Genomic DNA, 24,780 nt, shown 5'->3' on the forward strand with positions numbered 1-24,780 from the left:
AATTTGACAAAAATAATGATAGAAAATTCTGCGCCCCTTCATGGAAATTCTCTTCCCCCAAGAAAAATTTCTACATGTAAATATCTCCCAACGTAACCCCTGCCCTCAACCGCTCCTCCCCCAACCAAAATAAAATCCCCCTGTAAACGTCTGTATACTTCCCAATAACCATGACTATATGAAAACACTGGTCAAAGTTTGCAACTTGCACCCCCTCCCACGGGGACTGTGGGGGAGCAAGTCGTCCCCAAAGACATAGTCATTAGGTGTTTCGACGATGCTGAGTAAAGTAACAATCTCAGAATTTTGAGTGGGAGGGGGCCTTGGTGCCCTCCAATTTTTTGGTCACTTAAAAAGGCCACTAGAACTTTTAATTTCCGTTAGAATGAGCCCTTTCATAACATTATTGGACCTCTGAGTCGATACGATCACCCCTAGGAAAAAAAACAAACAAATAAACACGCATCCGTGATCTGTCTTCTGGCAAAAAACGCAAAATTCCACATTTTTGTAGATAGGAGCTTGAAACTTCTACAGCAGGGTTCTGTGATACGCTGAATCTGATGGTGTCATTTCCGTTAAGATACTATGACTTTTAGACGGTATTTCCCCCTATTTTCGAAAATAAGGCAAATTTTCTCAGGCTCGTAACTTTTGATGGGTAAAACTAAACCTGATCAATCTTATATATTTAAAACCAGCATTAAAATGCAATTCTTTTGATGTAACTATTGGTATCAAAATTTCATTTTTTAGAGTTTCGGTTACTATTGCGCCGGGTTGCTCCTTACTATAGTTCGTTACCACGAACAGTTTAATTTCTATTAATACACAGAGATTTACAAATTGAGCTCTTAAAAGTAAATAAATTACTATTTGGTTCTTAAAAATACATTGTATACTTGAATTGTTTTTACTAATTTTTTAACCTTATACTTTTTCCAAATGTCTTTTAAAACCAATTTATATTTTTTTGCCCTTACGAAATTTGCGTTAAACAATCTGGTTTTGTCTATTCAGTTTGGTTCAAAAAGAGTCACTCTTTCCTTTGATCTTTTTCTTTCTTTCTTGCTTAATATCCTACTTACCATGGAATTACAAGTACTTTCTATTCTTTTAAAGCTCTAGCTCTCGAGTAAGCATCAATGAGATAAAAAGTTGTTAGAGAAACTGAAAGTGGCCTAGAAGATTTCTGGACATATTGTAGAAAATAAAGTCAATGGATTCTTCTGAATTAGAAAAGAAGACTTGAGAAACAGTGTAGAAGTGACGAAGGAAAGCTGATCAGTAGTAAACAAAGGGAAAAAAAGACCAGTTCTTTTTTTCGCGTAATCGTAACATAATCGTAATCGCAACGTGTAATCTTAACATCAATTTTTTGAATAGCATAATAGGTTCCTGAAGTCCAATATTTTTTTCGTAGGGTTTGCTCTGAAACATGCGATATTGAACAAAATTCGGAAATGATCTCCCAATTTCAAAAAGCTTCAAGTTTTAAATATTTTGCAGTCAATAAAATAAACTGGGAATGTTATTTAATATAGTTTAAGGGAGTAAATCGACAAAAAGTAGAAAGTAAATTTAGGGAAACAAACTTGAAGCTTGATTGAACTTCCAATGCTCTTTAAATATCTTGAGGCAGAGGATTAATAAAGACTAGAAAGTAAATTTTGGAAAGCTTCCGACTTTAGTGAACTTTCAATAATGTATCTTTCAATTTTCATTAATGTACCTTGAGGCATAGAATCGATGAGAAATAGAAAGTGACTTCTGCTTAACCGACTTCTGATTTGAACTAAGTTTAAACTTTAAAGAATCTACTTGATTTTGAACACAAACTTTTGTTGTTAGATATGTGTTTTGTGGCCTGGAATGATGAAAAATGAAAATTCAGTTGTGACAAATAAGTCTTCGATTTGAATATAAGTGCTATTACTTAAATACTACTAAGAAATAGGATCGCCTTCAAGATCCAGGGAAAGAGGATTGCCTTCAAAGCTCTAAACCACCAGAAAGACCCCTTCTAAATCAATGTGCTATACAAACATGTGTGTAGCAAAGAGAGGAATACAATTTATATTTACAAATCAAAATATAATTATATACACACTTATATATTGTATTTATATATGATACAATTTATATAATACAATGATATATAATTATATATAATTGCAATAGTAATAAATATATTATTATTATAGTAATATAATATATTAATTCAATTATTTATAATACAATATATATATCTATATATATGTATATATATATATGTATATATATATATATATATATATATATATATATATATATATATATATATATATATATATATATATATATATATATATATAGTCAAAGTGGATGGTCAAGTGGATGAGAGCCTGTCACTTGGGCGGAAGTTGTCAGGTTCAATCCCTCCTGACGTAAGGAAAGTAGTTGTATCTAGACAAACCAATAATTTTTTATAGCCGTCCTAGCCGAGTCGGTTGGTGCGCTGGATTTGGGAACCTTTGTCTGAAAGGACGCGGGTTCGAATCCCAGTGTACCCAATTGTTCAGTTTGGGACGGGAGTCAGTGGCGTGACTCTGTAAGCTTAGCCAGAGTCGACCCAGCTTTAAATGGGTACCTGGAGAAATCTGGGGAAGGTAAACAGGAAGGGTGTGCGAAAGCACAGGATGGTTGGCCCCCAGCCCCCCATTGCAATTCCTGGCTGAAGGGCCAAGAAACGGAGATCAGCACCGCCGGTAGGGACTGTAAAGTCTAATGCCGTATCCTTTACCTTTATATATATACTAGCTGTTGGGGTGGCGCTTCGCGCCACCCCAACACCTAGTTGGTGGGGGCGCTTCGCGCCCCTCCCCCAAGCCCCCCCGCGCGCGTAAGTCGTTACGCGCCATATTAGTTACGCGCCATTGTAGTTGTGTCCCTATGTCCCACCTGTGAATATAGATATATATATATATATATATATATATATATATATATATATATATATATATATATATATATATATATATATATATATATATATATATATATATATATATGTTTTTAACTACGTAAAACTTGCGAATATACAACATTCTTTGCTGTCCCATTGTCTGTGCATATAAATAGATTTTCAGGTTTACCGACTCTTGAACATGCAACATATAATGGTCCATGGGAAAACAATCCGTATTCAGATCTATACCTCATGATTCTAATGATTGCCCTTGAGCTTTGTTGATGGTGATTGCTAATCGACCATTCCCTGAGTCGCCATCGTCATTTATATATCCCCCTGTGCACCCCGGCGTCCCCTTTGTAGTTATGTCCCTGTGTCCCGGTCGTCATTTATATTCCCTGTGTCCCGGTCGTCATTTGTGTCCCGGTGTTCCAGTCTGTGATTTCTCTTTGAGTGTCCCGGGCGTCATTTATATTCCTTGTGTCCCGGTGTCCCGGTCGTCATTTATATCCCCCTGTGCCCCCCGGCGTCCCCATTGTAGTTGTGTCCCTGTGTCCCGGTCGTCATTTATATTCCCTGTGTCCCGGTCGTCATTTGTATCCCGGTGTCCCGGTCTGTATATACATTCGTTTTTTAGTTTTGTTTTTCTCCTTTATTTTTTTCCTTTTTTCTTTTTTTTCTTTTTTAGTTTATTTAGATTTTTAGATTTTTTAGTTTTCTTATTAGTTTTTAGTTTTTTTGTAGTTTTTTCTCTTATTTTTCAGTTTTTTCCTTTTTTTTAGTTTTTTCTTTTTTAGTTTTTAGTTTTTTTTTGTTTTTTACCTTTTTTTAGTTTTTTTAGTTTTTTTAGTTTTTTAGCTTTTATAGTTTTTTTATTAGTTTTTAGTTTTTTTTAGTTTTTGCCTTTTTTTAGTTTTTTCAGTTTTTTTTAGTTTTTAGTTTTTTACCTTTTTTAGTTTTTTTTAGTTTTTTAGCTTTTTTAGTTTTTTTTTCTTTTTAGTTTTTTTTGTAGTTTTTACCTTTTTTAGTTTTTTTTCTTCTTTTGTATTAGTGTGAAATAATTCAGACGTCATTTGCGGACAAACACGACGACACTCGACAGACAGACAGACAGACATAACCCACAAACAACTTATTTTTATATATATTTATTCATATTTTTTTAGTTTTCTTTTTCTCTTTTATTTTTCAGTTTTTTCCTTTTTTTTAGTTTTTTTCTTTTTTAGTTTTTAGTTTTTTTTAGTTTTTTACCTTTTTTTAGTTTTTTTTAGTTTTTTTAGTTTTTTAGCTTTTTTAGTTTTTTTATTAGTTTTTATTTTTTTTTGTAGTTTTTGCCTTGTTTTATTTTTTTCAGTTTTTTTTTAGTTATTAGATTTTTACCTTTTTTTAGTTTTTTTTAGTTTTTTAGCTTTTTTAGTTTTTTTTTTCTTTTTAGTTTTTTTTTGTAGTTTTTACCTTTTTTAGTTTTTTTCTTCTTTTGTATTAGTGTGAAATAATTCAGACGTCATATGCGGACAAACATGACGTCACCTGATCCATCCACAGACAGACAGACAACTTATTTTTATATATATAGACTAGCTGTTGGGGTGGCGCTTCGCGCCACCCCAACACCTAGTTGGTGGGGGCGCTTCGCGCCCCCCCCCCAAGCCCCCCCGCGCGCGTAAGTCGTTACGCGCCATAATAGTTACGCGCCATTGTAGTTGTGTCCCTATGTCCCACCTGTGAATATAGATATATATATATATATATATATATATATATATATATATATATATATATATATATATATATATATATATATATGGTTTTAACTACGTAAAACTTGCGAATATACAACATTCTTTGCTGTCCCATTGTCTTTGCATATAAATAGATTGTCAGGTTTACCGACTCTTGAACATGCAACATATAATGGTCCATGGGGAAACAATCTGTATTCAGATCTATACCTCATGATTCTAATGATTGCCCTTGAGCTTTGTTGATGGTGATTGCTAATCGACCATTCCCTGTCCCGGTCGTCATTTACATCCCCCTGTTTCCCCCGGTGTCCCCGTTGTAGTTGTGTCCCTGTGTCCCGGTCGTCATTTATATTCCCTGTGTCCCGGTCGTCATTTGTATCCCGGTGTCCCGGTCTGTATATACATTCGTTTTTTAGTTTTGTTTTTCTCCTTTATTTTTTTCCTTTTTTTTTCTTTTTTAGCTTATTTAGATTTTTAGATTTTTTAGTTTTTTTATTAGTTTTTAGTTTTTTTTTCTTTTTAGTTTTTTTGTCCCGGTCGTCATTTATATCCCCCTGTTTCCCCCGGTGTCCCCGTTGTAGTTGTGTCCCTGTGTCCCGGTCGTCATTTATATTCCCTGTGTCCCGGTCGTCATTTGTATCCCGGTGTACCGGTCTGTATATACATTCGTTTTTTAGTTTTGTTTTTCTCCTTTATTTTTTTTCCTTTTTTTTCTTTTTTAGTTTATTTAGATTTTTAGATTTTTTAGTTTTTTTTATTAGTTTTTAGTTTTTTTTCTTTTTAGTTTTTTTGTAGTTTTTACCTTCTTTTTAGTTTTGTTAATTTTTTTTTTTTACTTATGTCCTGGTCGTCATTTATACTCCCTGTGTCCCGGTGCTTTGTTGATTGCTAATCGAACATTCCTTTTGTCCTGGTCGCTTTCTCTTTGAGTGTCGTCATTTATTTTTTTCTTTTTTAGTTCTTTTAGTTTTTACCTTTTTTAGTTTTTTTTAGTTTTTTAGATGAAATTTTTTTTTAGTTTTTTCCTTTTTTTCTTTTTAGTTTTTTATTGGTTTTTACCTTTATGTTAGCTTATTTTTCAGTTTTTTCCTTTTTTTTTATTTTTTTTTTATTTTTTATTTTTTTTAGTTTTTTACCTTTTTTTAGTTTTTTTAGTTTTTTTAGTTTTTTTAGTTTTTTAGCTTTTTTACTTTTTTTATTAGTTTTTAGTTTTTTTGTAGTTTTTGCCTTTTTTTAGTTTTTTCAGTTTTTTTTTTAGTTTTTTATTGGTTTTTACCTTTATTTTAGCTTATTTTTCAGTTTTTTCCTTTTTTTTAGTTTTTTTTTTAGTTTTTAGTTTTTTTAGTTTTTTACCTTTTTTTAGTTTTTTTAGTTTTTTTTAGTTTTTTAGCTTTTTTATTTTTTTTATTAGTTTTTAGTTTTTTTTGTAGTTTTTGCCTTTTTTTTAGTTTTTTTAGTTTTTTAGCTTTTTTATTAGTTTTTAGTTTTTTTTGTAGTTTTTGCCTTTTTTTAGTGTTTTTAGTTTTTTAGCTTTTTTATTTTTTTTATTAGTTTTTAGTTTTTTTTGTAGTTTTTGCCTTTTTTTAGTTTTTTTCAGTTTTGACGTCACCTGATCCAGTTTTTTCAGGTGACGTCACCTGATCCACGATCCACAGATCCACAGACAACTTATTTTTATATATATAGATAGTTTTTTTTTTACTTATGTCCTGGTCGTCATTTATACTCCCTGTGTCCCGGTGCTTTGTTGATTGCTAATCGAACATTCCTTTTGTCCTGGTCGCTTTCTCTTTGAGTTTTGTCATTTATTTTTTTCTTTTTTAGTTCTTTTAGTTTTTACCTTTTTTAGTTTTTTTTAGTTTTTTAGATGAAAACTTTTTTTTAGTTTTTTCCTTTTTTTCTTTTTAGTTTTTTATTGGTTTTTACCTTTATTTTAGTTTATTTTTCAGTTTTTTCCTTTTTTTTATTTTTTTTTTATTTTTTATTTTTTTTAGTTTTTTACCTTTTTTTTAGTTTTTTTAGTTTTTTTAGTTTTTTAGCTTTTTTACTTTTTTTATTAGTTTTTAGTTTTTTTTGTAGTTTTTGCCTTTTTTTAGTTTTTTCAGTTTTTTTTAATTTTTTATTGGTTTTTACCTTTATTTTAGCTTATTTTTCAGTTTTTTCCTTTTTTTTAGTTTTTTTTAGTTTTTAGTTTTTTTTTAGTTTTTTACCTTTTTTTAGTTTTTTTAGTTTTTTTAGTTTTTTAGCTTTTTTATTTTTTTTATTAGTTTTTAGTTTTTTTTGTAGTTTTTGCCTTTTTTTAGTTTTTTTTTAGTTTTTTAGCTTTTTTATTAGTTTTTAGTTTTTTTTTGTAGTTTTTGCCTTTTTTTAGTTTTGTAGCTTTTTTATTTTTTTTATTAGTTTTTAGTTTTTTTTGTAGTTTTTGCCTTTTTTTAGTTTTTTCAGTTTTGACGTCACCTGATCCAGTTTTTTCAGGTGACGTCACCTGATCCATCCACAGACAGACAGACAACTTATTTTTATATATATAGACTAGCTGTTGGGGTGGCGCTTCGCGCCACCCCAACACCTAGTTGGTGGGGGCGCTTCGCGCCCCCCCCAAGCCCCCCCGCGCGCGTAATTCGTTACGCGCCATATTAGTTACGCGCCATTGTAGTTGTGTCCCTATGTCCCACCTGTGAATATAGATATATATATATATATATATATATATATATATATATATATATATATATATATATATATATATATATATATATATATGTTTTTAACTACGTAAAACTTGCGAATATACAACATTCTTTGCTGTCCCATTGTCTGTGCATATAAATAGATTTTCAGGTTTACCGACTCTTGAACATGCAACATATAATGGTCCATGGGAAAACAATCCGTATTCAGATCTATACCTCATGATTCTAATGATTGCCCTTGAGCTTTGTTGATGGTGATTGCTAATCGACCATTCCCTGAGTCGCCATCGTCATTTATATATCCCCCTGTGCACCCCGGCGTCCCCTTTGTAGTTATGTCCCTGTGTCCCGGTCGTCATTTATATTCTCTGTGTCCCGGTCGTCATTTGTGTCCCGGTGTTCCAGTCTGTGATTTCTCTTTGAGTGTCCCAGGCGTCATTTATATTCCTTGTGTCCCGGTGTCCCGGTCGTCATTTATATCCCCCTGTGCCCCCCGGCGTCCCCATTGTAGTTGTGTCCCTGTGTCCCGGTCGTCATTTATATTCCCTGTGTCCCGGTCGTCATTTGTATCCCGGTGTCCCGGTCTGTATATACATTCGTTTTTTAGTTTTGTTTTTGTCCTTTATTTTTTTCCTTTTTTCTTTTTTTTCTTTTTTAGTTTATTTAGATTTTTAGATTTTTTAGTTTTTTTATTAGTTTTTAGTTTTTTTGTAGTTTTTACCATTTTTTTAGTTTTTTTAGTTTTTTTTTTTACTTATGTCCTGGTCGTCATTATATATATTTATTCATATTTTTTTAGTTTTCTTTTTCTCTTTTATTTTTCAGTTTTTTCCTTTTTTTAGTTTTTTTCTTTTTTAGTTTTTAGTTTTTTTTAGTTTTTTACCTTTTTTTAGTTTTTTTTTAGTTTTTTTAGTTTTTTAGCTTTTTTATTTTTTTATTAGTTTTTATTTTTTTTTGTAGTTTTTGCCTTTTTTTATTTTTTTCAGTTTTTTTTAGTTATTAGATTTTTACCTTTTTTTAGTTTTTTTTAGTTTTTCAGCTTTTTTAGTTTTTTTTTCTTTTTAGTTTTTTTTGTAGTTTTTACCTTTTTTAGTTTTTTTCTTCTTTTGTATTAGTGTGAAATAATTCAGACGTCATATGCGGACAAACATGACGTCACCTGATCCACAGATCCACACACAGACAACTTATTTTTATATATATAGATATATATTTAACTACGTAAAACTTGCGAATATACAACATTCTTCGCTGTCCTATTGTCTGTCCATATAAATAGATTGTCAGGTTTACCAACTCTTGAACATGCAACATAATAATTGTCCATGGGAAAACAATTCGTATTCATATCTATACCGCATTTTTCTAACGATTGCCCTTGAGCTTTGTTGATGGTGATTGCTAATCGAACATTCCCTGTGTCCCCGTCGTCATCTATATATCCCCCTGTGCCCCCGGCGTCCCCGTTGGAGTTGTATCCCTGTGTCCAGGTCGTCATTTATATTCCCTGTGTCCCGGTCGTCATTTGTGTCCCGGTATCCCAGTCTGTAATTTCTCTTAGAGTGTCCTGGTCGTCATTTATATAGATATATAGATACAGTTTCATTTCAGTTTTTTTTCTTTTATAGTTTTTTCTTTTCTTATTTTTTTCTTTTTTAGTTTTTCTTTTTTAAGTTTCTTCTTTTTATTGATAATAAACCTCAAAATTTTGGGTATCTGTTTTAAGGTTTTCGAAATACCTTAATCTTTTGTCAAAATATATTGAAACATTTGTGGAATTCCCAGTTTTTTTCGTTTTTTCTTTTTTTTTAGCTGTTTAGGTTTTTTTTAGTTTTTTTTTCTTTTTAGTTTTTTACCTTTTTATTTTTTTTACATTTTTCCTTTTTAAGTTTTTTTCTTTTTTTAATTTTTTATTTAGTTTTTTTTAGTTTTTTCTTTTTAGTTTTGTTTTTAGTTTTTTACCATTTTTGTTTTTTCGAATTACTTTAACCTATTGTCAAAATATTTCGAAATATTTATGCAATTTCCAGTTTTTACATTCTAGTTTGTTTTCTTTTATATATATAGAAGATATAATCTGGCGTAATGGACAGACAACTTATTTTTATATATATTGTCAAAATATATTGAAATATTTGTGCAATTCCCAGTTTGTTTAGTTTTTTCTTTTTTTTTTTAGTTTTTTAGCTTTTTTAGTTTTTTTTTAGTTTTTTATCTTTTTTATTTTTTTATGTTTTTTCTTTTTGGGTTTTTTCTTTTTTTTATTTTTTCAATTTTTAATTTTTTTTTTAGTTTTTTCTTTTTAGTTTTTTTTTAGTTTTTTACCATATTTCTTTTTTCGAATTACTTTAATCTAGTTTTTACCTTTTTTAGTTTTTTTTAGTTTTTTAGATGAAAATTTTTTTTAGTTTTTTCCTTTTTTTCTTTTTAGTTTTTTATTGGTTTTTACCTTTATTTTAGCTTATTTTTCAGTTTTTTCCTTTTTTTTATTTTTTTTTATTTTTTATTTTTTTTAGTTTTTTACCTTTTTTTAGTTTTTTTAGTTTTTTTAGTTTTTTAGCTTTTTTACTTTTTTTATTAGTTTTTAGTTTTTTTTGTAGTTTTTGCCTTTTTTTTAGTTTTTTCAGTTTTTTTTAGTTTTTTATTGGTTTTTACCTTTATTTTAGCTTATTTTTCAGTTTTTTCCTTTTTTTTAGTTTTTTTTAGTTTTTAGTTTTTTTAGTTTTTTACATTTTTTTAGTTTTTTTAGTTTTTTTAGTTTTTTAGCTTTTTTATTTTTTTTATTAGTTTTTAGTTTTTTTGTAGTTTTTTCCTTTTTTTAGTTTTTTTAGTTTTTTCCTTTTTTTAGTTTTTTTTTTATTTTTTATTTTTTTTAGTTTTTTACCTTTTTTTAGTTTTTTTTAGTTTTTTTAGTTTTTTAGCTTTTTTACTTTTTTTAATTAGTTTTTAGTTTTTTTTGTAGTTTTTGCCTTTTTTTAGTTTTTTCAGTTTTTTTTTTAGTTTTTTATTGGTTTTTACCTTTATTTTAGCTTATTTTTCAGTTTTTTCCTTTTTTTTTAGTTTTTTTAGTTTTTAGTTTTTTTAGTTTTTTACCTTTTTTAGTTTTTTTAGTTTTTTTAGTTTTTTGGCTTTTTTATTTTTTTTATTAGTTTTTAGTTTTTTTGTAGTTTTTGCCTTTTTTTAGTTTTTTTAGTTTTTTAGCCTTTTTATTAGTTTTTAGTTTTTTTTTTGTAGTTTTTGCCTTTTTTTAGTTTTTTTAGTTTTTTAGCTTTTTTATTTTTTTTATTAGTTTTTAGTTTTTTTTGTAGTTTTTGCCTTTTTTTAGTTTTTTCAGTTTTGACGTCACCTGATCCAGTTTTTTCAGGTGACGTCACCTGATCCATCCACAGATCCACAGACAACTTATTTTTATATATATAGATAGATATATATATATATATATATATATATATATATATATATATATATATATATATATATATATATATATATATATATATATATATATATGAAAAGAGAAATCACCAATGCAACAGCACAAACACATAAAAAAAAACAGAAGGAAAAAAAGGAAGACTGTTTTCCTAAATTAGTGATTAATATAGACTAACACTTGAATGAGGCCTTAACCCTACTCATCCATACAATCACATAGGTCAAACAGCATAGCCATACACAATCAACCCTAAAGAATAATCCATGGACAGGCAGTCATGTCATCAATAAGTATAAGTCGTCATTTACCAAACGATAGAAACAATAAAGACAAATAGTTCAGAGGCAACAACCCAATACAATTTTAAAATATCAATTGAATGATAAAAAAAACTCAAAATTATTCAATCAGTGTTATGCTCATAAGCAAAAGTTAAACCCTACTAGAAAATGCTAAACAGCTCATGTGAAAAAAAAGGGTAAAAGGTAAATATGAGTCTAAGGGAAAGTGGTTTAGTTTTTGGAGTTTTCATAAATATTGCTATTAATTTTTCTTATAATAAGTTTAAACCCTGGCTAGATCACACCAAAACATAATAAAACTATTACGGGATTTGTTTTTAGGGAAGAAAGCAGGATATTTAAGGATTACCTTCTTATTTGCTACTTGAGAAAACAGGAGTAATTCCGGACAACCCCACTTCCGTATTACAGGAGAGCTAAGATCCTCTGCTAAAACGTTGGTTGTCTGCATCTTTGCTTATAATTTTTTTAATTTGAAATGACAAGAGATGAACTTTTGGGGTTTCATTGGAAGTCAGCTAATAGAAAAAGTAAAAGTGTAATCATTCCGCGCTAAAGTAAAAAATTCAGAATTCTTAAATTAAGCAAAAGCTTATTCTGTCTTTGCTGAATTCTGATTTCCATTAAATAACGAAGAAAAACTTACAACAACACAAAACCAATAAAACTAAAATGAATTTTTTTAAAACAGTCCCCAGCATCCTTACTTCAGCGAAATTCAACCAGGACTGATAAATAAATTGAAATGAATCTAGGTAATTCATTGAAATAAAAGAAGAATAATTAAAAACACGTTTTTTGTGCTAATATTGCTTTTTTGGCAGCTAACCTCAAAATGTCTATTTCTGACTGGTTCTGTGTTAATGTCGACTAGTTTTTTAAAATAATTTTTAAGATCATTTTTAATTAAATTCATGTATAGAGCATTTAGAGAATATTCCTCCAAGTCCTTATTTAAGGAAATATTGTTGTTAATCTTAAGTCTGAATTCAATTGCAATTAAAAACAAAAATTATTTAGTTTTATTAGTCGTATGTTGTTTTAAGTTTTTCTTTTCTTATATTTTATGTTTTACTGAGGACGGCCCTTGGACATAGGGCCAAAATATTCATTCAAATTAGATTTCCACTCTTCCGAAAAGAATTCCCTATTCTTCTTCTTGTTTTTGATGTTTGTGATTTCAATTAAACCTCTAAGTTTATTTGGGTCCGTTTAAAATTTTGTACAAGCAAGTAGATGGTTATGCCTTTTTAATATCTTTTATTAGTATTATCATTGAATTTATAATTAGCATATAGAACTAGTTAAATATAACTGCATAATTAGTATAGTTCTATGTAATTTCATATTGTCATTAACATGACAGTATATATTTAAAAGAAACTCATTTTTATTAATTACTCCTTTTCTATCCTAACAGGAGTTCCTCCACGAATTGTTTTTGCTGAGCCTCAAGTAAGTGCAGAGGAGGGTAATTACGCAACATTGAAATGTGACGCGAGAGGTCTCCCACTACCAACCATTACTTGGAGAAAAGGAGACCAAGAGGTAAATGATTTTCTTTTGATTTTTTTTTTTAAATAATTTCCCTTTTTATTACACATTTTACTCATATTTTCTTTTTACGTTTTCATCAGAATTTCCCTCAGACCTTTTGCTTCGATTATTTTTTCCGCTTAAATTTCTTTTGGACGTCTAAACCGTGGGATCTGAAACCCAGCAAATCTGGAAGTTATTTTCAAAATTATATTTTTGATATATATATATATATATATATATATATATATATATATATATATATATATATATATATATATATATATATATATTCAATTATATATTATATTATGATATTATGTATTAATATATTATGATATTACATAATATATTATTATATTATATTATGATATATATATATTTTCAATTATATATTTTTGAAATATATTTTCATATTTATGGTATCATATAGGTTTTATGTCCAAACTCGGTCGAGTTATTTATTACATTCCTTTGGTCTCAATCAAAGTTCATAGATATTTATGCACGTTTTAATGCTTCAAATTATATCATGATATATATATTTTCATTATACATTTTTGAAATATATTTTAATATTTATCTTATCATATAGGTTTTATGTCCAAACTCCGTAGAGTTATTTATACATTCCTTTGGTCTCAATCAAAGTTGATAGATATTTATGCATGTTTTAATAATTCAAATTATATCATGATATATATATTTTCATTATATATTTTTGAAATATATTTTAATATTTATCTTATCATATAGGTTTTATGTCCAAACTCCGTAGAGTTATTTATACATTCCTTTGGTCTCAATCAAAGTTGATAGATATTTATGCATGTTTTAATAATTCAAATTATATCATGATATATATATTTTCATTATATATTTTTGAAATATATTTTAATATTTATCTTATCATATAGGTTTTATGTCTAAACTCCGTAGAGTTATTTATACATTCCTTTGGTCTCAATCAAAGTTGATAGATATTTATGCACGTTTTAATAATTCAAATTATATCATGATATATATATTTTCATTATATATTTTTGAAATATATTTTAATATTTATCTTATCATATAGGTTTTATGTCCAAACTCCGTAGAGTTATTTATACATTCCTTTGGTCTCAATCAAAGTTGATAGATATTTATGCACGTTTTAATGCTTCAAATTATATCATGATATATATATTTTCATTATATATTTTTGAAATATATTTTAATATTTATCTTATCATATAGGTTTTATGTCCAAACTCCGTAGAGTTATTTATACATTCCTTTGGTCTCAATCAAAGTTGATAGATATTTATGCATGTTTTAATGCTTCTAATGAAACAACATCAGATCTTATTTGGTCATCAGGCGGTTAAATTTACGTGAAGTTCCTACTTGTAGTTTTATGACCAATGAAATAAAAAGAAAAAAAATGAAACGAAAACTATAAAAGGAAAAAAGAACGGAGACATGGTGATTTCGATTATGGATAAAATATGATTTGTTGATTGAGTTTGAGACGCCAAACTGTTAGGCCTTGTCGTAATAGGGGTAATAAGGGACATACAGATTATACGCCTAGGAAGCATATTTACGAATTGCACAGAGCATATTTCGCCTTGTCTTAGTTTATGTATAAAACAATAAGAACTGACGACATCTTCCTCTCCTTAATTATCTATATTAGTAAATGATTAGAAAAGAATCCATCTCCCTCCCTTGCTCAGCATATAGTTATTCCAAAACTGTAGTTCGATAATAACAATAAGAATTATAAGAAAATTAGAATAAGAAAAAATATTTGGGTTTTACTTCTAACGGTATTGGTACTGTTTGCTTTATTCTCTTTACGCCCCTAAATCAAGAATCCTTATTACAGCTATTACCTATTTAAGACCAGCCGCGATCTCAATTAAGACAGCGGCTTATCTTTATAGACATTAGAGGTTCAAAAGCTAAGCATCGCTTGTACATATTTGTTGGAAGTTTTTTCTTCATTATGATCATGATCGAGAAGAGACCTTCTGTCAAAACTGTGGCAATATGAGTGGAGATTATTATAACCTTTAGCAAGATAAAATCAGTTTGAGACTATTTTAGTCAAGTCACGTTTATTCGCTTGTCGAGGCAAAGCAGAAAAATAAAATGGTAGCTGGAAAAGAGCTCAGTTGTGAATTTACCAGAAAGCATATTTGTGTTTTCGAGGATGATTCTTTTTTTTTGCCATTACTGCTTAAGTCAAAAGTGCTGGTTGGCTGTATAGAGCGTGAATGGTGCAGTTCTTTTTTTGCTGTGTTCTGTAGGAGTGTTTTATATGTAGGAGTGTATAGGAGTGTTTTCTGTAAGAGTGTATTGTAACAAGTTCTGAAAGACACTATCAACTTTGGGCACATGCAGCTTTCTGTGTTTTGATCAGTATGGCTACCGTATTAACTTTGGAATGATGTTTATTTTGCATTTTCAATTCATACAGCATTTATGCTGAAGGTCTTTTCTTTTAGTTTTCTGTCATAACGTTTTTGTAATGTCTTAGGGAAATTTTGATAGGTTATATTTCTTAATTTGGGCACTCACGGATCGTCATACGTTCGTAAGAAATCTGGACGAATTTTTATTTCCTATTTGGCCACACGCACACCGTGCCTTCTGAAGGTCTTTCTTATGCCATTCGGTTTTAGTTTTTTGTAATTTCTGTAGGAAATTCTGAAAAACATCATTTTTACTTTGACCACGCACACTATCTCATAAATCTAGTTCAGTTTTGTAATGAATTTGGAAAGATATCTATTTTCAACTATGGTTGCACACAGCGTATTTGCTAACGGTCTTTTCTATGCGGCTCCAATTGACTATGGAAGGAAACTTAGATATTTATTTCGTACTCTAAGCACCATCTAATTAAAAGTGTTCCTACCTTGTTATAAAACCGCAAAAAAAAAATTTGAATTAATTTTTCAGTCCTAATTCTGTCTGGCTAAGGAGATAAAAGACCAAATCCAATGAAAATCTGTTTTTAAGCTAACCTCCTCGTGTTTATTTTATTGCTACTAAAATTAATTGAGGTCGTAAGTCCATTCCTCAACTTCAAGAGTTGATTACATATTTCTGATTGTTCCTCCTATTGTCCTTCCCTTTCGTTAATTGAATCTTAGGCGTCTTTATCATGGAGCTCGAGTCTTTCAAAGTGACGGTAAATTGGAATCTCGTTGAGTCACATGGGGAAAAAGAATATTCGAGGAAAATGAATTCAGGATCTGCCTGTTAATTTTGTTAGGGCCCTACCCCAAGAGCCTCAGGAAATTCAGACAGTTATTTTTATAGTTATTTTTAATATTTTATTTCTAAATTTTCGCTATATGCTTTCCATGAGTTTTTCTAACGATGTAATTTTAATGATGTTAACTATTAAGTTATTTACAAGTTCGACTCATCGCAAATCAAAAGGGCTAAATACAGAAGGATATGTGATGAAGGCTCTGTATGGATTAGCACTGTGTATTGATTATCTACTTAATCATCAATGAGGAGACCTTGCCTTCACCCTTCTTAAATCTTATCTTAATAAAAATCCCTATTCCCATTAAATTTTTCCATATGTGTATCTTGGATATTATGTTGGTGAAATATCAGGTTGGAATGTAAATTGGACCTGGTGTGGTGAAGGTAAATCATAGTTAAGATTTTTATTTTACTTCTTTTCAAAGCATTTTTAATATTGACAAGTGTTTTGTAAATTTTGACCTTTAAGGGCAACAGTCACCGATTCCAGCTCCCCTGTTAATGACATCTAACTTTGGTGGCTTACTTGACTCTCTTGACTTAAAGCTCCTGCTGGTAGTCCAGCTTAAAGAGAGATGTGACTCTTTGCGTCCATTCTAAACGGTTTTGCGCAAGCGTGACTGCTTCTTGAAAATCAGTACCAGTCATGGAGAGCTACTGTGTAAGGTTGTCCCTCCGTCTGAACTGGAGTCTTCCACTGGAGCGCTTCTAGGCGTTTTCAGTGGCCTCAAAATTAGAAAGTGCGCTGGCGAGTGCTTCTGCTAGCGTTCGAAATAAGTGGCTGAACCACCGTAGGGTTCTTACGGCGAGCTGAAGAGAGCTGGGAGTCTGATCTGCTAGTGTCAGTAGTTGGATGTTTGGGACGATGTCGTAGCACTTGATCCCTCCTATTCGTCTTAAGAAGTTTATTTAGGCCACTTTTATGACATCACGAACAGAAGCAGCAGCCGACCAAGTTTCAGCAGCGTAGAGAAGGAATTGTGTTTCGGTCGTCTTGCAGATCCCCATTTTTGTTTTTTGGCTGATGTTGGACTTTGACCGCACGTAACGGTGTAATCGAGCCATAGTAGACTTGGCTTTAGTAATGTGTGACTGGACTTCCATTTCAATTGAGTCGTTATCCAAGGTGGCAGGTCCAAGGTAAGTAAAAGACTTGAGAGCTTCAATAGTGTGCTCTAATGTGTTGAATGCTGATAAGTTGGCGGGATTACGTGCCGGGTCAATGATCAGTATTTGTTTTCTGCCAGCTAATGTGTAGTTCCACTTTCAGGGCTTCTTCTGACAGTGTCTTGGGAACTGCCTCAAGTTCAGCTGTAGAAGTTCATATAATGGCTATACCATCTGCAAAGTTGCAATTGGTTAGGACTCTATCGCTATGTTTCAGTGTGAATCGGAGCAGATTTGTCGTTCGATCCATGAAATGATCAAATACAGCGTTGAAAAATTCAGGAGCAGCAACACAGTCTAGCCTTATACCAGTATTTATCTCAAAGAGTGGGCTTCAGTGACCACTTACCTGGACAGAGCTTTTTTTTACCAGTGTAGATGGTCTTGAACAGGTGGTAGTATTTATCAGGGAGGCCCGTTCGTTGTAGTATCAGCCAAAGGGACTTACGGTCGACCAAGTCGAAAGCTGATTTAAAGTCAACAAAAGTAAAACAGTTCAAAATAGGGATGAAACCTTTTTATTGACAGTGAACAGATATAAAATTTAACTGGATCTTTCGAACACATATACAGTGTTCAACATCAGCAGTAAAAAGTCTTACTGCTGATGATGAACACTGTATATGTGTTCGAAATATGCAGTTAAATGTTATATCTGTTCACTGTCAATAAAAAGGTTTCATCCCTATTTTGAACTGTTTTACTTTCGTCATGGAAAGGTAGTGTAGTCTTCGTAGTTTTCTAAGTCAACAAAGGCAATATATGCTCTACGCTGGAACTCACGGGCTTTCTTAATGAGCTGGTGAATAGGATTTATCTGGCTGGTCGTGGCTCTGTTGCACATGAGACCTGCTTGCTGAATCCTGTGGCACTTACGGATGAACTGGATACTTCTATCAAGCAACGTCATGGCGAATAGTTGTACATTTGCGCTTCCATAGAGGGAGTATTCTCCATCCCTTTCATTCTTCAGGTATCAATTTGGTTGGCCACATGAGGGAGAACAGCATGTGCAGCCAAAGGAGCATTGCCGGTCTTTCGAACTTTAGCAGCTCGAAGGTGATTTCGTAGGTTCCTTGTGCATTGTTGTTCTTCATTCTCTGCAGGTTATTTTGTATCTGTTTCACTGAAGGAGGATCCGGCTCTGGTAGATTTTCACATGTTTTTTGCTGAGTGAAAGATAAAATAGCAAAGAAGTGAAAACGAGGACAATAACAGCCAGTGAAAAAATTAAGCAATTATGCAAGTATTTCGGCCAAGACCTCCACTTGACCGTCCTCAGTGCAGAATAATACCGATAAAAATATGAAAAACCAAACCTTGAGACAAACACAAAACTAAAAATAAGATAACCCTTTCAGAGTAACCATGAAAGGATAACTGAATAAAAATATAAGACTAAATTGCATTTCAAAATTTGAAATGACTAAACGGCATTTCACAATTGGTTTGGTGATCTGATGCAGACAGGTCGGGATCAACCTCGATTTCTTCTGCGTTTAGTAGCATAGCGAAGTGTTCCTTCCATCGATCAAGTTGCGCATTTTCATCTTCTAGCATTTCGCCAGAGATGGATTTAACTACGCCTGTCTTTGGTGGTTTCCCATCGCTAAGGTCTCTCACATACTTCAAAAATGACATTACGTCACTTTTTGTGCCGCATCTTCTAGCTCTTCAGCTTTTTTTATCAACAAATTATTGTTTATCACGGAGAATAACTTTGTTTCTGATCCGTATAGCCATCTGTAGGAGGGCACATCTCCGGCCAGGGGTGCTTTCCGGTGCTATTCAATGATTTACAGTGCTTCTTGCGATGGCCAGGGCTTCTTTGAATACATCTTACTACCGACGGTAATAGTGGCATCCTCTTGTACAACGTTCTTATACGTCTGCTGGACGTTTCCGGGTCAACAAGGATATTCAGGCATTCAAACCTATTCTGAGTTTCCACTGATTACTTTTGGCGAAATGCTTCAATTTTTAGCTTCTGGGTGTCCAACTTTGGCTGATTTCTTTCTGAATGAAAATGGTGGCAACTAATCTATGGTCAGTATTCCCTATCTCAGTGCAACGATATGTTCTAAAATTCGTAAATGATGAGCGCCATCTTTGATTGACTATAATTCAGTCGATCATCTACGACGTTCGCCCGTCATTGCTATACTATGTTGGCTTATAAATGTCTTTCCTATGGAACAAGGTGTTAACAATGACCAGTTCGTGCATAATGCACAGCTGGAGGAGTCGGGTCCCATTTTCCTTCAAAGAGCCAAGAGTAGACGGCACAATTTAAGATTTAAAAGCTCCGCTGGGAATAGGTACGGGTGCATTGAGATCGCCCGCCACAGCCAAAACATCTCGTGGGAGAAACTGAGATAGAGCAGATGTCGGAGGTGAGTGTTAACTCTTCTTTTCGTCCACTTGGGAAGCATTCATTGGTGCGTTGCACACAATAATCGATATCTTCCCAGGCTTGTGGTTGAAGCGGGCACTGATTAGTCTATCCGACATTGGGTTGTGGGATATGAAGCCTTTCTTCGCCTCCTTGTGGTAAAATCTTTTGTCGATAGCATAGAATAAACCATTGGTATAAATATGAAAAAACATTTGCCGGATAAAATAAAATGACTTTAAAGTTTTTTCACGAAAGAGAACTTCTTTTCTTTGCACAGAGCGAAGCTCGGTCCCATGGTAACAGGGGACCTATCTGGTAACAGGGGGGAGGGTTCCCTGGTAACATCAATTTTCTTACCTATAATATATTAGAAAATTATTATATTTAAGAGAACTATTACAGAGAAACTAAAAAAATTTACAAGCTTTTTGAAAGAGCCAAAAATTGGCATTATCAAGTCAAGTGGCTTTCGTGGAGCTGAATCAAGAACCAAATCAGTAACCTAAGTAGGCCTAAGTTATGCTTTCTATGTTCTGTTTTTCCGAAAGCTGTTCGGCATGAGACAAGAATGAAGTTTATTGTGAACTTTATTGCTTATCCTAAGCTCATTCGCGTTCGCATTTTGTCTTGTTTTCTAAAAAAGTGAAATTTAATTATTGAAAGATTAATATTGCATAACTTAAGGAGTTCTTACTTTTGTTTCCACAAATCTATAGGATTTTATAGCCCTTTGAATGTAGTTAAGTGGACATGAGCTTCGATAATCCAGGCAAGAGCCTAGCTGGTCACACTTTCTTTTTAATTATTGAAGGTCATCTGATTATATTTAAAGAAAATTGTCTAAAGTGAACATTTCAGTACTGATGGCCTTAAACCCGCTTTACTGAGACCATCTTTGTTTGCCGCTTATAATGTGTCCAGGGGTTTAGCCAACTAATTCTACAACTCAAAATTTCATAATATCACACAAAATTTCACTAATTCTACAGCTCAAAACAAAACAAAATTTCACTAACTCTACAGCTCAAAACCAATACTTAAATTTCTTAAAAACTAATAGACTTGCTCATTTTAGGCAAAACATTGGTAAAATAAGGGATAGCTAAGATTTCATTTTGTGATATTCGTGTTTTAAACTAAAATCAAATCAGATAAAACAGAATTCTTTTATTTTTAGTTATTAAATTAAGCTTTCGATTATCTTTAAATTGTCATTCAAATGGCTGAATTATTTGCAAAAGTAATACTTGCAATAGTCACAATAAATCTGGAATATTCGACCTTGCCCAGCCTGGGAAAATCTTGTCTAAGTTTTCGAAACTTGTAACAATTTTATACTCTTTGAATATATTCACGTGGGAATATACTTTGATCATCCCAGCCAAAGGCAGCATAAAAAGTAATAAGAGTTTCTTATAACTATCATTGTTCATTTTGATGTTGTTTTTATTTATGATGCTTTTGCTTCATTTCTCAGCCAGACATGTTTCTATTTGATATCTTCTCGTTTAAACGGTCATGTCCATTTTTGGAAACTGGAAAATCAGCTCTTCCTATCCGGGTGAGCTGATTATGAAAATTCCCGATTCCTGTAATGGCTTCATTAATTATTTGTATTTCATACCACAGAATCACTCATACGGAATCTTTTGCTCCCTTACATCCCACTATTCTGCGCCAATTTTGCTCCTTCCTTTCATAACTCAGTTTTCTTATTACCACTTTTCAACAGCTTTGAAAGATAAGGCTGAAAGTTTCCAATCCTTAACATGTTGCTGATGCCCCAGCAGTTGCCGCTTAATCTGCTAATTCATTACCGTGATCCCAGATTGTGCCGGAGCCCACGTAAGTGTAATTCAATATCCGTTGGATACTACTCCGCTTGAGGCTTCATAGCATTCTAACTCGCGTTTTCACCCTTTTTTAATATTCTTAAGAGCCTTGAGGCATGCTTGGGTATCAGTTAAGATAAAAATACTTCCACTTGTACTTTATGCATTATTCTTAGCTGCCTCTTTTACCCCAAACATTTTAGCCTGGAAGACTGTAGAAAATTCTCTTAGGTGATCAGTTGTTATCTCCTCATTCTCTATAGCATTTCTGTACATCTCTGATATCTCAACTATTTCTATAACAGAACATTTCAGAATTTTGCTGAGGCAACACTATCTCTTCCTCAACTAATTTCTACCCTTTATAATACCCTTTTTTGCAGGCATTTACCCCTTGTTTTTAACAATGTAAGGTTAACCACACAACTTCCGTAAAGCGGGGAATTCTTGTCCTATTTTTTTGAAAATTCTAAGAATTGTATTGCTCTTTAAATATACTTGCGTGGGAAAATGCTTTGATCAAACCAGCAAGGGACATCATAAAAAAGTAATGGGAAGTTTTTTTCTAGATAGTCATTGTTTGTTTTGAATTGGTGCGTTCCATGCTACCACAAAACTGTTACCATAGAGCTAAAACAAGTAACTCGATAAAAGATATTTCTTTTTAGTCCCAAAACATCCCCCTGGGATATCCAAAAGTAACTAATGACGTCGCTTAAAATGTTTACAAGTTACTCCATTACATCTAGAAGTTGACGTATTTAGAATTTACATCACAATCACATTAAGATGCCTTTTTTTTTAGGTTAGGATTTGCCCTTTTTTATATTTTACAAGATTTTTTATGCTAATTGCTTTTGATAGGTAACATTAGACCTATGAAGATTTCATATTTGGGGCTGATATAAGGAAGAGATCCTTTTAATCTTTATTTAATGTCCGAAATTTCATCATTCCGAGCCTTGGTGTCAATTAACACGGCTCGCTCTTTACTTATCATTCATCCATGAATGGTTTTGTAATAATATAAGCATGTTGTCCACTCTCTTCCCTTCTGGTAACTTTTGCAATTGTGATAAGAATGGATATTAATCATTGGTAGTTAAGACATGTTAAGCTTAATCTCGTTATCCTCAGGAGATATCTAGGGGATATATCGCTCCAGAATGTCTAAAATTGCACCAAGGGTAGAAGGGTGAAAATACCGATGGGGGAACTCAAGTTTCGTTGGTAACTCCCCCAACCATTGTTTTTCTATCCACCCCGGTAATATCAAATTATTCATATTGACATTTTTGTTTTTGTCATTTTGTATCAGGTACAAGTTAGAGATAAGAAAAAATCCGTGGCGCCTAATACGGGGAATTCTTATTTGTGTATCCTAAAAATTCAAGGATCTTACTACTTCTTAAATATAACTTGAAAAAAACTAGTAGCTCGATTAATGACTAGACATTATTTTGTAGCCCCCATCTTCCCAGAAAAAAAAAATCCAGAATTGGCTTCGTATGTCTAGAAGTATCTGATTAAAATATCTAGTACATCTAGTATATCTACATCCAGTATATAGTAGCATTTCTAGTATATCTAGTAAAATATTTAGTAGTTGACTGAGGATTTTAATTAAAAGTTTCATCACATAGGAACAGTTAACATTTAGATTAAGCTCTGAAGAAAAATTTAAAATACAAAGAAAAAGGCTTGTTTGATATACGATGATGAAAGACGTTAAAAGATTGTGCAACTTAACTTAAACATAAAAGCTCAAATTAAAATCTGAAGTTCCTTTGTTAAGTTCTTTTCGTGTTCTTTTTAATTTTTTTAATATCCTAGCAATTTAATACGCGACCTTCAGTTCAGAATAATCGATTAAAAAAGAAACCTTTAATATGGAACATACCCATAAGGAAGCTTCGCTTGAATAATAAATATCAACATATCTTACAAATTCTAATAATAAATATTATTATTATACTGTTATAATATTATATTATTTATTATTATATTATTATAATAAATAATAAATATCAAATATCTTACAAGTTCTAGATTTGAAGCTCTTCATTTTCGAAAGTTTTGTCAGGGAAAGTGAAAAGGCTTTTTTAATTTAAATATTAAATTTAAAAAAAAAATCTTTTTTGAACTGAAAGTAAGGAATAACTTTAAAGCTTAAAACGAGCAAAGTATTTTTCTGATTTATTAATTGTTATCAAAGCTCTTTTTTTAGAGTTTTGGTTGATATTCAGCCGAGTCACTCACAGTTCAATACCAGGAGATGTTTATTATTAAGCCTAAAATAGAAAATGACGTCTTTATTCTTTAATGTAGCATAAAGTTGCTAAAATTATTTTCTTGAACGAAAATTATTTTTCAATCCTGATTTAGGTAGAGTTTATAATTTATTTAGAATTTAAAGATTTCATATAGAGTTTTTCTAGATTTGAATTTTAGGCTTTTTTCGGAAGCTTCAGGGAGATTATAAATTTGTTTAAATTTCTACAGAATCTACTTTAATGTTTTAGTGTTCTAGATTAAATTGTCTTATTTCAAAAGCAAAACTAAGTTGGGGAAATTTTTATTTGCGTGCTTATTTGAAAGCTGCTTTCTGGACTAAAATTCGTTAAATATTACATATATCGATATCGATATTACATATATCGATATTACATAGCCAACATATGACACTAATCCAAACGCTGCTCTATCTAATCCATACAATGAGTCACGATGGACAAGGACTGCGTCACCAACTGAAAGAGCGGGGCTGAAATTGTATGGGATGACATCTAACTCAAAATGACAAAATTAACATTCATGGTAATATCTATGAACCTCCGTATTGGTTAACCCTCAAGAGAATGCTACCATTTAAGTCTTCAGCTACTCTTTTTGACGTGGTGAATTAGGTGGTGCCACTATTATTTTTGGAATTACCCCCCTCTTTAAGTATATTTCCAGTTGTGGAACCAAGACGTACGTCTTATTTCTCATTATTTAACAAAAAAAAGTTCTGTTGGATGGTGAAAATGAAGTTCTCTTAGAAAATAGGGAATGTTCAAAATAATTCACTTGGAGATTTGCTAGGATAGAAAGGGGGTTCAGTCGGCTATTGAATGGGGGTACTGTCACTCAAGGTTCAGTTCATTCTTGAATACATTCAGATACGTTCTGGATACTTGGACATAAAACCAAACACCAAATAGTTTGGGGTAAAGTTTTACGGTACCATAGAAAATTGAAACCTTGAAATTTCACACACAACCTCTGGATATCTGGACAGTTTCTCTAATAGGTATATGGATGAGAAATTAAAAATCTTTTGTAATGAAAAATATGGTTCTCTGTTATGCTGAATTGAATAGTGAATTTTTTTTGCCGATATCACTCCCTTTTGTGGGGCGTTTCTTCCCCTTTTCAGGAAAAGGCAAATTATATCAGGCTGCTAACTTCT

The 24,780-nt window shown here is 31.5% G+C and overlaps 1 protein-coding gene across 1 annotated transcript in view; it reads left to right on the forward strand.

The window, feature by feature from the left end:
• The window catches only part of LOC136028800 (papilin-like), a 387,506-nt gene that overhangs the window by 329,240 nt on the left and 33,486 nt on the right, over positions 1 to 24,780 (forward strand). Inside the window, exon 40 of the mRNA XM_065706703.1 lies at positions 12,547 to 12,674. Within this exon, the coding sequence (XP_065562775.1) occupies positions 12,547 to 12,674 (128 nt within the window). The remainder of the gene's footprint in view (positions 1 to 12,546; positions 12,675 to 24,780) is intronic.

Source organism: Artemia franciscana, chromosome 7 (assembly GCF_032884065.1).
Source record: "Artemia franciscana chromosome 7, ASM3288406v1, whole genome shotgun sequence".
Taxonomy (NCBI): Eukaryota; Metazoa; Arthropoda; class Branchiopoda; order Anostraca; family Artemiidae; genus Artemia; species Artemia franciscana.